The following is a 12,179-nucleotide window of genomic DNA, read 5'->3' on the forward strand; positions in this document are numbered from 1 at the left end:
CTGTTCATACAGGGATATTCTTTTCAGTGTTTTTTGCCTGTAGCAAAATGTTGGATACTATCAAGGTTCTGGCTAAGTATATCCGTGGAATATCCCCCTTGCAATGAAAGACTGGAGAGATGCAGAATAGTCCTCAATATATGTGGAAGAAATTTCTAGACAGTGGATTCCATGGTATCTTATTACCCACATGTATGTATATAGTATTATTAAATATGTATGTATATATGCAGTCCAGTGGTTAAGACCTTCCACTGCAGGGCATGGATTCAATCCCTAGTTGGGGAACTGAGATCCCACATGTCATGTGGTGTGGCCAGAAAAAGGAATACATAAACATGAGCACACATAGAATATTTTAGGAAGGACACATAAGAAACTGGTAATAATGGTTGTCTCAAGGAAGGACCCAGGTTGCTGATATCCTCTGGTACTTTATAAATACTGTACCGTGTGCATTTTTTCTTAGCTAAAATGACTAGGATTAAGAAACAAAAACCAGAAGTGCGTTCATTCAGCCAGGCATTCGCTGAGTTATGTATTCAGTTCTATGACAATTGTGTATCACTTTCATGTCTTGTTTTCTGAGGTTTCTTTTCTGCACAGTAAAATTGTGAGCTGTCTTCCAAGACAAGAACCTGCATAGCCAGGGGCTCAATAATTATTGATAACTGACAAAAAGAACCCTCTGAGGTGTGCTATTCCCCCACCGAAATGTTTCAAATTATCTGTGCCTTCCCTGCCACAGTCTTCCTGTAGATTCCATTGGATGTTTGAATCCAGATATTATGCCCCCTTGTAGGTAACTTTAGTGGAACCAGTTGGGTAGGAGAGGTTAGGAGTGTGTCTGCAAATCTAGTCTAAGATGGCTCACTTGCCAGCTCAGGTGTGGATGACAAACTCTTAACCTTTCTGATTCTAGTAAGTCAAATACGGAAGGGAGGCGGGCTCTTTAAGGACTGTTGTGACAGCCCCGCCCTTTTAAGAGATCAGCTGAATCTGTGAGTCACATGACCTCAGCGTCTCTTCCGCTCTCTGAAGTCGGGACCACATGAGCGGCTATGAAAAGCCTAGCCGGGGTTGGGGGTTCTGTGCCCCCAGCCCCGTGCTCCTCCTGAGTCTACTGACGGCAGCTCCACTTGGCCTGCTGGGGGAGGAGACCCGCCAGGTGAGGGGCTAGAGCAATAGGTGTTTCAGCATATGCTGCCTTGAAGGGTGGTTGGAATCTAGGACAACGGAAGAGTGGGGATGAAAGGTGCTTGCATTGAGGAGTCGGGGCAGCCGTGGGTCACTACAGGACTATGGAGTAGGACGGATGTGGTAGAATCTGGACCCTGACTTAGCCCTGAGTGAGCCAGGTCCAAGCAGGTGTTGCATTTTTTCCTTCCTCTCAGCCGTGTGCCCTGATCTCTCCACCAGGGTTAGGGCAGTTTGGGCTCTCCCCGCCTCTCCTCCAGCCCATGTCTGCCCTTGACAGTAAGGTTCTCTTAGCTCCCACAAACATTCCTCTTGCACTCTTTCCCCATCATTTTACAAGCCCCCTCTCATCCCCAGACATCTTTGTCCTGTGTCTCTCCCTGACCCTCTTCTCCTGACCAGCCTCTACTCCTTGTTCCAGGTGTCTCTGAAGGTCATCTCTAACGCGCCGGACTTTTCCCAGAACCTGCTTCATATTCGGGCAGTGGGCACCAACTCCACGCTGCACTATGTGTGGAGCAGCCTGGGTCCCCCAGCAGTGCTGTTGGTGGCCACCAACACCCCCAACAGCACCCTGAGTGTCAACTGGAGCCTCCTGCTCTCCTCTGATCCTGACGGGGGCCTGATGGTGCTCCCCGAGGAGAGCATCCAATTTTCTTCTGCCCTTGTCTTTACCAGGGTGAGGAGGTTGGGGGAGATCCAAGGGGAAGAGTGCAGAGGAGAGGGTTCATTCCAGTTAGAGGGAGAAATTGAAGACTGGGAGTAGGTGAAGTAGAGTCATGTGTGAGAGCCTGGGGTGGGGCCAGTGAGTGCGGGGTGGTGATTCAGGAGAAAGGTGGACTCTGGCAAACCTTGTCCCTCCCCACCCCTCCCCCTCTCCCCCCACAGCTGTTTGAGTTTGACAGCACCAATATGTCCGATGCGGCCTCAAGGCCTCCGGGAAAATCATATCCTCCGTACTCCTTGGCCAATTTCTCCTGGAACAACATCACCGACTCACTGGATCCTGCCACCCTCAGCGCCACATTTCAAGGCCACCCCGTTCGCGACCCCACTGGGGCTTTTGCCAATGGCAGCCTGGCCTTCAGGGTAAAGATATAGGGAATTTGAACTCGAAAGGCTGGTTTATGAGGGTGGGAGTTAATGATAGGGGTCGCCTTCAAACACAGGCATCCACCTGCTTCCCACTTCTCCCATGCCTCTTCCATTTAGGTCCAGGCCTTCTCCACCTCTGGCCGACCAGCCCAACCCCCTCGCCTCCTGCACTCGGCGGACACCTGCCAGCTAGAGGTGGCCCTGGTTGGGGCCTCTCCCCGGGGAAACCGCTCCCTGTTTGGGCTGGAGGTAGCCACCTTGGGCCAGGGCCCTGGCTGCCCCTCAATGCAGGAGCAGCACTCCATCGATGATGAGTACGCCCCCGCTGTCTTCCAGGTGAGGCTTCCGGCAGAGAAGCAGATGGCTGGGGGTGTGAAGGGGGACTCTATCATTCAACAACTCACTGTTTAGCAACACCTCATTCAGTTCCTTTAAGTGCTGAACGCTCTGCTAATGAATTTAGCCCAGAGGAAAGGCGGCGCAGTGTGACTATTGCTTTGACTGGTGGGCTGCGCAAGGGCCTGGGGTCCCAGAGTGGGGAGCTGGTGCAGGCTTGCTGAGTGTTGAGACTGGGAAAAGACTCGGCGCCACCCAGCTGCGAGTTCTAGAACCAGGCCTAGGATTCAGGACCGCTCGTGACAGAGGGAGGCTGTGAAAGGGTGGGGGAACAGAATGGCCGAGCATCTTCTGTCCTCCTCAACCTGTGTGTTTGCGTTTCTCCTCAGTTGGACCAGCTGCTATGGGGCTCCCTCCCATCAGGCTTCATGCAATGGCGACCAGTGGCTTTCTCCCAGAAGCAGGGCAGCCGGGACTCAGCCATGCCCTGCCACTCTTCCCCACTTCACCCCACCTTGGCATACCTTCTCCCCCAGTCACCCATTGTCCGAGCCTTCTTTAAGACCCAGGACCACTCCTGTGCCTTCAATCTGACATTTGGGGCTCCCACAGGCCCTGGCTACTGGGACCAACACTACCTCAGCTGGTGAGAGTCGAGGCCTGGGCCGTGGGTTTGGGAGGTTGCAGAGGAGGAAGGCTAGGCCTCTCAGCCTTCCCTCCTAAGCCTGACTCTCTCTCTCTCACTCTGCTTGCTCTAGGTCCATGCTCCTGGGTGTGGGCAGCCCTCCAGTGGATGCCTTGTCCCCGCTAGTCCTAGGCATCATGGCAGTGGCCCTAGGTGCCCCAGCACTCATGCTGCTGGCAGGAGGCCTGTTTCTGCTGCTGGGCCGCAAGCGGGACTCTGAATACCAGGCCATAAATTGAGGCCTGCTCTCTAGAGGAAAGGACATGACTGGACCTGCCTTGCTGGTCTGCAGGTTTGAGGGTCAGTATTCCCAGGCAGCTCCTCCTCTTTTGTATCTTCCTGTTGGGCAGAACCTCAGATCAGCCTCAGCTTCCTGGGGGACCCAGGTGGGGCTTCCTTCCAACTCTGAGGAGGGACCAGACACAGAATGATTGCTAGAGGGAGGGTCCCCTCCGTGTTGCCTCCCCGTTCCTCCACCATCCCATTTCCCTTGAATGGGACTCACAGGCCTAAATGAGAGAGGTCTTCTGACTGTTTGCTGCACTGGAAGGCATGAAATAGACTAGTTTTTTTTTTCCCACAGGGCTTGTCTCTCAATGTGGTGCGTTGTTGGGCAGGTTTGGACCTGGTTCCAGGGAATGAGAGGGCTGGAGGTGGGGCTTGGAAGGCAAGTTCTTTTTGAAGCCCCATTTCCTCATCAGGCCTAGTTCTCTCCCTTGCCATGGGACCAGGCTCCTGCCAGCCACTCTTCAATATGTGGAGCTGGGAGGTTTCTGGTGCAGTTTGAATCAAACAAGGAAGGAACACTTGAAGTTGAGGGGCAGACCCTATGGAAGAGCCAAGAAAGGCTGTGGTATTAATCGTTTATTATTATATACACAGTCAGACTGGTTTAACATCAACCACCATGCTTTCCAACCACTCCCAGCCACCACACGTGTGGGCATGCACGCACATACACACACACACACACCTCTTAGGAAGCAGGTTTCCCTGTCTGCTCCTCTTCCCACAGGAGAGAGATGACTGGGCACTTTGGAGGTGCAAAGTTACAGGGACCTAAAGGGTTGGAAGAGAGGAGTCAGCCACTCTGGGCTGGAGCAGCTGTAACTGACTTGGCTGAGGCTAAAGAGCCTAGGAAGGCCAGTCATGGAGGGTCCTGAACCCAGGTCCCCAGAAGGGTTTTCACCAAACAGGAAAGTCCTATTTGATGTGATGCCCAGCCTTTACCTAAGGCATAGGCAATGTTTCCAGTCTCTTGGAGGCCCTCTGCTTAGACAGCCAGCACAGAAAAGGTCAGAGTTTCGGCTGTGCTCTGCCAGCTGCCTCAGGCAGGAGGCTGCAGAGTGGGCAGCAGAGTCCAGTCTTTGTGGACCCTGGTGGCAGCAGAGGCTACTAAGGAAGGAACCATGCCTCTGCCCCTGGTCCCATGTCCTCAGCATTCTTAAGGAACATGGCTGTCCACCTCTTTCCCTGAAAGACTGTTTAAGTCCCTCCCACATAATTGTCCCAGGCTCCTAAGATGAAGGGAGCACCCCACACTCTGATTGGATGGCACCCCTGTCGGGGCAGTAGGTGGGTTCATCCCACCCAGGAACGAAGGGGGTGGGGCAGCTCAGCCCCGGGAGCGGGGCCTGTAGTCTGAGGCTGAGCGGGCATGGTCAGGGTAGTCCAGGCGGCTCTCGGAGGCAGTGAGCATGCGTTCAGGCTCCACCACGAACATGTAGTAGAAGTTCCACATCAGCATGGACAGCAGAGGCAGGAACGTCAGGCCGTAGCCAAAGCCTCGGAAGGAGCGGCCCACAGCGAAGGTCAGCCAGTATATGAGCCTGGGAGGCAAGAAAAGGTCGAGCTTTCCTTGAGGGAAGTGCATCAGCTAACAGGTTGATGATAGGGAGAGTGGGAAGTGAGGGAGGCAGATGGGGGTTGGCTGGCACAACTGATACCTCTGAAAACAACCAGTGTTCAGGCAATGACGTATGTGCTGGGCACGGTACTAATTACTTTAGGGGCACTATTTAATTTAGACCTCACATCTCTATGAAGCGTGCGTATTATTCACCTGCCTCTTTGTATACTTCTCAAATTTGAATTAAAAAGTTTTGAGTAGGCAATATACATTTACACGGTTCAGAATTCAAAGGCACCAGTGAATGTAGTAAAACGTTTTCCTCCACTGATTCCCAGATACTCTGTTCTCTTCCTTCACCTCCTCACCTCTATTCTACTCCCACCCCAGACATCATCCATTATTATGGTTTCTCGTATGTCGTGAAGCTTTCTGTGTATATAAGCAAGAAAACTTATGTTTTCCTCCCCTGCCTCTTTTTTTTTTTTTTTTTGAGGTTTGGGAGCATACTGTTCCATGGGGTCGCAGAGTCAGACATGACTGAGCGACTGAACTGAGCATACTATAGAGACTATTCTGCACATTGACTTTTTCCCCCCATTTAATGCATCTTGGAGATTATGTCATTGTGTGTGTGTGTGTGTGTGTGTGTGTGTGTGTGTGCTCAGTTGCTTAGTTGTGTCCGACTCCTTGAGACTCCATGGGCTGTAGCCCACCAGGCTCCTCTGTCCATGGAACTTTCCAGGCAAGAATACTGGAGTGGGTTGCCATTTCCGCCTCCAGGGGATCTCCCCGACCCAGGGATTGAACCCACATCTCCTGCATCTCCCACACTGGCAGGTGGATTCTTTGCCACTGACCCACCTGAGAAGCAATTGTGTCGTATCAGTGTATAAAGAGCTTCATTATTTCGCAGCTACAGTACATTCCATTGTGTTTATTTCCCTTTTTGTAGATGGAGAAACTAAGATTCCAAAAGATTAAGATGGGTCCAACGTCACATATTGGGGAAACAGTAAAATCATGATTTGAACCCATGCCTGTTCATCAGCCTCTCTCCTACCATTTTACAGGGGCTGAGGGAAAGAAGAGAGTAAGGAAGCCAGCTTCAAGAGAGCTTGAGGCCCAGAGGGATGAATCAGGCGCAACTAAATTTCCCCTTTCGGAAGATCCATCCAAATATACACACCCCTCAGTGGGAGGAGGGCAGCAGTTTCCTCTTAACTTACAAAGGACCATCTATGACAGAATTGAGATGCCCCTATATTTTTACCTGTGTAATAGAGGGAGGAGTACATGCTGCCAGTAACTTGCCCATAAAGAAGGACCCTGGGTGAGAGAGGGAAGGGACTTGGGTTCTAGTCCTGCCTCTGCTGACAGACCTATGCAACTCTTCTCACCGAGTCTGTAGGTACTTCCTGTCATAGTCATTTTTTCTCTGTAAAATGGGTAAGATGGCCCAGACAACCGCTGGTCCTTTAGCTCCCTGATGATTCTTACTGCTTAAACCAAATTAAACCAACTTCTTATCTGAGATCAGCGTTCCCTGAGAAGGAGATGGGAGGTTGAGTTACATGAACAGGAACGTATTAATCTTGGAAAACATCCACTGGAAGAACACGCACGGCTGTATGACGGTCAGGAGACTGGCGGGACAGATGACCATTAGACTACACTTAGAAGTGACAGAAGACAGACTTCAGCTTAATAGGAAGAATGCTTTAGCAGTTAAAGCCACCTGGAATCCTATATGGAAAATAACAGGACTTCCCTAGTGGTCCGGTGGTTTGAGGATCCACCTGCCAGTGCAGGGACGCAGGTTCGACCCCTGCTCCAGGATGCTGAAGCATGGTCCTACATGCTGTGGGACCCCTAAGCCCCCGTGCCACAACTACTGAGCCTGTGCCCTAGAGCCTGCGAGCCCCAGTCACTGAGCCCACACGCTGCAACTACTGAAGCTCGCGTGCTTTGAGCCTCTGCTCCTAAACAAACCCACACGCTGCAGCTAGAGAGTAGCCCCCACTTGCTGCAACTAGAGAAAGCCCTCGCTCAGAAACAAAGACCCAGCTCAGCCATAAATAAATAAATATGATAAAATCTTTTTAAAAAGAAAATAACAAAAGGAAATGTATTAGGGGGAAAAATGGAAAGATCTGCCTTTCTCAAAGACTTCAGAAATTCAAGGGTACCTTTCTGGGTTAACATAGTTTACATGAAAATACCCCTGCTGCTGCTGCTGCTAAGTTGCTTCAGTCGTGTCCGACTCTGTGCGACCCCATAGATGGCAGCCCACCAGGCTCCCCCATCCCTGGGATTCTCCAGGCAAGAACACTGGAGTGGGCTGCCATTTCCTTCTCCAATGCATGAAAGTGAAAAATGAAAGTGAAGACGCTCAGTCGTATCCGACTCTTAGCGACCCCATGGACTGCAGTCTACCAGGCTCCTCCGTGCATGGGACCTTCCAGGCAGGAGTACTGGAGTGGGTTGCCATGTGCCCTCAATTTGGATGAACAGGACAATCCCTTGACCAGTCCCCACCCCCTTCCCATTTGACAAGCATAATTTCCTGCCTAGATGGAAAGACACAGGCTAGTGAAGGGACCAGGACCATTTAGCAAAGTAAGCACTGGGAGAGCAGACTGTTGGGAGTCAGAATTGAGAGGTACTGTCAAAGATCTGAATTGACTAGAGAATCCCAGAGGTTAGAGTCAGGGCAGAAGTTTTTAGCATAATACAAAAGAGAACTCTATAAAAACTAGGACTTTTGATAGGTAAGACTGCCTTATAAAGAACAAAGCATTTGGTCACGGGGATGTTCAACCAATGTTCAGCCAGTGGCCGCCTGACCAGAGTGTCACAGAGGAGTGGTTGCAGTGGGTGGGAAGCTGGTCTAGGTGGCACCTGAAAGCCCTTCCCTTCCCGTTCTAGGTTGATGTATGTGTCTTACGAAAGACATAGGAGCTGCCAAGTGAGGTAAAGTGCAAGGCAGAAAGTGGACTCAACTTTCCAGGGTGCACATTTGGGCTGATTCAGAGTCCAGAATCTCCCTGGCTCTCCAGACATTCAGATGCCCAGGTCCCTTAAGCACTACTACCTCCCCTGTGCCCCACCCCCAGCCCCAGCTCACCGGGAGATGGCAAAGAGACCAGTGAGTAGAGGGAGCAGTTTGAGGGTATCTTGAGGCAGGTAGGTGGAAAGCACGGCCAGGTTGAAGAAGTAGAGGATGAAGAGCTGGACCGACTGGGCCACGTATCGCCGGTGGATCTCCACCTCCCGCCGCGGCTCCCCGAAGGGCCGAAGGGCAGAAAAGCACAGCAGGCTCAGCCCGTACACCAGGATCCCTGGATGGGGTTGGACAACACACAGGGTCAGGTGAGGAAGCAGGCGGCAGAGTTTGCAGCATGGGCATGGGCTCTGCACCCTGGGTGGGGCTGAGGTGGTCCTGAGTGGAGGTGGGCACACAGGGAGACAGGGTGTGGGAGGCCCTGAGGGTCCAGGCCTAGTGATGGAAACTTTCCTGCTCTCCAAGTCAGGCAGGCCCTGCCCTCCAGCCCAACTCCCAGACGCCCCCTCCCTACCCGCAGGGCCCAGGCTCACCCAGTACAATGGGGAAGGTAGCAAAGACCCCACAGCGCAAGGTGTAGATAAGGCGGGAACTCATGGTCGGCAGGCGTGGGGCATCGAAGGGCAGGAAGGCGTATGCCCCGTAGAGCAGGCAGGGGAAGAGGATGAGGGCAGCTGCCACCGAGGCCACGGCCCTCAGCACCTCTCGGCCTCCACAGCCCCCACAGCCCCCACAGGAATGGCCAGGCGGCTTCACCACCGCTTCGGCCCACTTGCACTCCGGGGGCTCAGGGTGGGTGGCCCGGGGGGGCAGGAAGTTCCGGCGGTGCTCGCCCTCGCTGGCCTCACAGCACACAACAAGGTCCTCCTGGGGCCGCCGCTCAATGCACTGTAGGTCGATGGGCACAAAGGCCCGGGCTGCCTTCTCGGGCAGCAGGCTGGCTTCATCTTCAGGCAACTCCTCTAGTTTGGTGGGTGGCTCTGACTCGGGGGGCTCAGGCTCAATGTTCCTCCAGCCCGGGGGATCTGGGAACGGGGCACTGGGCTGGGGGCCAGTTCCCCAAGGCAAAGTGGCAGCCTCACTTACTGTGCTGTCTAGACCGTCCTCGGTCCCCTCTCTGGCTGTGGGAGACTCAGCTGAAGACCCCACTCTAGAGGACTCAGCTCCAAGGGACTCAACCCCGTCTTCCCCTTCCAGCTTCCGGCCATTGGGGACCAAGGCCTGGGGTGGGCTCTTCTCCAGGGTCTCAGGCCCCTTCACTTCCAGCAGGGCCAGGGTCTCGGGTTCTGTCATCCTGGGACCTGACTTCTGAAGTCTACCACAAAGTCATGTCACCCTGGAGGGAGCAGAGCGAAGTTCTGTCAGAAGCTGCCATCCTCTGGCCCTCAGGAGGGGTTGATTGAACTGCAACTCTCCAGGGCAGCTGGCCTCACAGGCTTTAGCCCCTTCTGGGATCTTAGAGAGAACCTGATCTGGAGGAAGGTGTTCAAACAGTGGGAAGCAGGAGAGAAGTGAGCAGCTGAAATGGAGGCACCCTTTCGACATCAAATGCTTTTCAGCAGGAGAGGGTGAGTCAGGGGGCACAGGCGCTGGCAGCTATGGCCTCAGCCAGCCTCCACCCACACCTTCTACCCCCTCCACCAAAACCCCTGGGGTCATGGCCACCCTAACGCAGGAATGGGAGGAAAGGGAGATATTTAGAATTTTGCCAAGGGCTTTCTTCCCATGAAGGATCTTGTGAACAGAGAAGCTGCCCCTTCTCCTCCACACCTCCCCTTCCCCTGCAGATCCCCGACTGGAACTTTCCTGGCAGCTGACACCCATGATTTGCCAACAGATCTGTCCCAAGGAGCTGGCAGTGGCAGGGCACCCTGGCCTTTTGTCTCCAATCTGGATACTCGGTCAGTTTCCAAACTTCTCAGTAACCCACCCCCTATGTCTCTGGAGGGCCCGGGCGGATCCACTCTGACCTCTAAGTCTAATGAAGGTTGTTTCCCATGCCTCCTCTCTGGTCTTTGTCCCCTCCCTGCTGTCTTCCATCTCACTGCTTCTGGATGGGGCTGATCTACCTCCCCAAGGATCTCCTCCCCCCTACTGTGTGGACCCATGACACCCTCTTACTTTCCATCTGGAGAGAGGTAGAGGGTCCCCAGCGTCCGGGAAGGAGCTGCCCAGCTCTTCTGCTGGCTCTGCAAGTATTCCTTTCGGTCTCCCTCCCTTTACCTGTGTCTCCAAACCTGTCTGACCAGAGCAGGTGGGGCCCGGTTTAAAGGGGAAGGCCCCGCCCTGCTGAATCGGCCGACAGAAAAAGCATTAAAGGAGGACATCATACTTTCTGAGCCTAGAGGTGTGTGTCCTGGGAACATGGGATATGTAGGAACTCCCAGCACAGGAAAGCAAAGGGGGCAGAGTGGGTTTCTGCATCAAAGGACTCTTGAAATAGATTGGGATACCCCAAAAGAAGTAGAATTACTACCCTTATTCATTCAGTATTTACTGGGCACCTATTATTAGTTAGGCACTATTCTAGGGACAGACACAGGAAAGAACAAGATGACAGGCAAAGTCTCTGTGCTTAAAAAGCTGGCTCTGTTGGGGTAACAGATAAATAAGAAGCCCAGCAATTAAACCAACATGACAATATCAATAGGGAGAAACCTCTTTGCCAAAGTGATATTTGAGCTGTGACCTGATGGGAAATCTGGAGAATAAGTGTTCCAGACAGAGGAACAGCAAGTGAAAGGCCAATTAGTGGGAAAGACAGGTTGTTTCAGGACAGAAAGGTCAGTCGATGTCTAGAAGGTGAATTTATATTCCCACTACAGGGTGTACATGGGTCCACTGAACACTTTGCTTTTTAGGTTAAGTAAGTAAATAAGCAAGTGAAGTCGCTCAGTCATGTCTGACTCTTTGTGACCCCATAGACTGTAGCCTACCAGGCTTCTCCATCCATGGGATTCTCCAGGCAAGAATATTGGAGTGGGTTACCATTTCCTTCTCCAGGGGATCTTCCCGACCCAGGGATTGAACCCGGGTCTCCCTCATTGGAGGCGGATGCTTTAACCTCTGAGCCACCAGGGAAGATACTGCGCTTTTTAGGTTAGGTTTAAGATTAAGAACGGAGAAGGCAATGGCAACCTACTCCAGTACTCTTGCCGGGAAAATCCCATGGACGGAGGAGCCTGGTGGGCTACAGTCCATGGGGTCTCGAAGAGTCGGATACGACTGAGTGATTTCACTTTCACTTTTCACTTTCATGTATTGGAGAAGGAAATGGCAACCCACTCCAGTGTTCTTGCCTGGAGAATCCCAGGACGCGGAGCCTGGTGGGCTGCCATATGGGGTCGCATAGGGTCAGACGCGACTGAAGCGACTTAGCAGCAGCAGCAGCAGCAACGTTAAGAAAGCAATAGGAATCCAAGGTGATCTTTCCCATGGAAAGACCAGATGGGCAGAAACATAAGGCTGTTGCTTCTCATTCCTGTGGATCTTTCCCCCTAAAGTCATTTGAGCTTTATGAGGGGAGGGGCAGTGTCTGAGTTGCCCATGCCTGCGTCTCCAGAACCCAGAATTGTGGCTGGAAGACGGCAGGTGTTCAATAAATGTTTGCTGGGATGGTTGGAGATTAACAGCAAATGGAAATCTTTGAGTTGGGGTAGGGGAACTGAAGGGCCCAGGTACAGAAGTTCTGTATTTCTCTTATGCTTGACTGTCCAAGAATTTTTTCACATACACGTTTTTTGTTTAATAGGGAAAAGGGGAGCATTTGAGTCATTCTATCCAGCAATCTGAAAGAGGCTCTGCTCAAACGGATGGGCCAATGACCACTGTCGGACAAAGCAAAGTCATGCTCCTAGCTGTGAGCCCATCTGCCCAGATCCAGCTTAGCCTCAAGCACCCTCGCCGCAGAGGCCACTGCTTGTTGTCTGGCAGCTGTGTCAATAAAGTTTTTC

General features: G+C 52.5%; 2 protein-coding genes across 3 annotated transcripts; one reads left to right on the plus strand and one right to left on the minus strand.

Moving 5' to 3' along the window:
* Window positions 1-1,049: 1,049 nt before the first annotated feature.
* On the plus strand, window positions 1,050-3,979 carry GLMP (glycosylated lysosomal membrane protein). 2 transcript variants are annotated; one of them, XM_068965446.1, is made up of 6 exons: window positions 1,050-1,168; window positions 1,619-1,876; window positions 2,086-2,286; window positions 2,410-2,628; window positions 3,018-3,274; window positions 3,387-3,979. In XM_068965446.1, exons 1-6 carry the CDS (start codon window positions 1,052-1,054, stop codon window positions 3,550-3,552), a joined length of 1,218 nt encoding a protein of 405 aa, XP_068821547.1. In that variant the 5' UTR covers window positions 1,050-1,051; the 3' UTR covers window positions 3,553-3,979. The 2 variants fall into 2 exon arrangements, with proteins under 2 accessions (XP_068821547.1, XP_068821548.1); XM_068965447.1 differs by having other exon boundaries at window positions 3,165-3,274.
* Window positions 3,980-4,827: 848 nt separating this feature from the next.
* TMEM79 (transmembrane protein 79) lies at window positions 4,828-9,519 on the minus strand. Its single transcript, XM_068965936.1, has 3 exons — window positions 8,760-9,519; window positions 8,290-8,503; window positions 4,828-5,142 (listed from the first exon to the last, which is right to left on the minus strand). The coding sequence occupies exons 1-3, from the start codon at window positions 9,517-9,519 to the stop codon at window positions 4,929-4,931; spliced, it is 1,188 nt and encodes a 395-aa protein (XP_068822037.1). The 3' UTR covers window positions 4,828-4,928.
* Between the last annotated feature and the right edge of the window lie 2,660 nt (window positions 9,520-12,179).

The sequence above is a fragment of the Capricornis sumatraensis genome, chromosome 2 (assembly GCF_032405125.1).
Source record: "Capricornis sumatraensis isolate serow.1 chromosome 2, serow.2, whole genome shotgun sequence".
NCBI classification, from domain to species: Eukaryota; Metazoa; Chordata; class Mammalia; order Artiodactyla; family Bovidae; genus Capricornis; species Capricornis sumatraensis.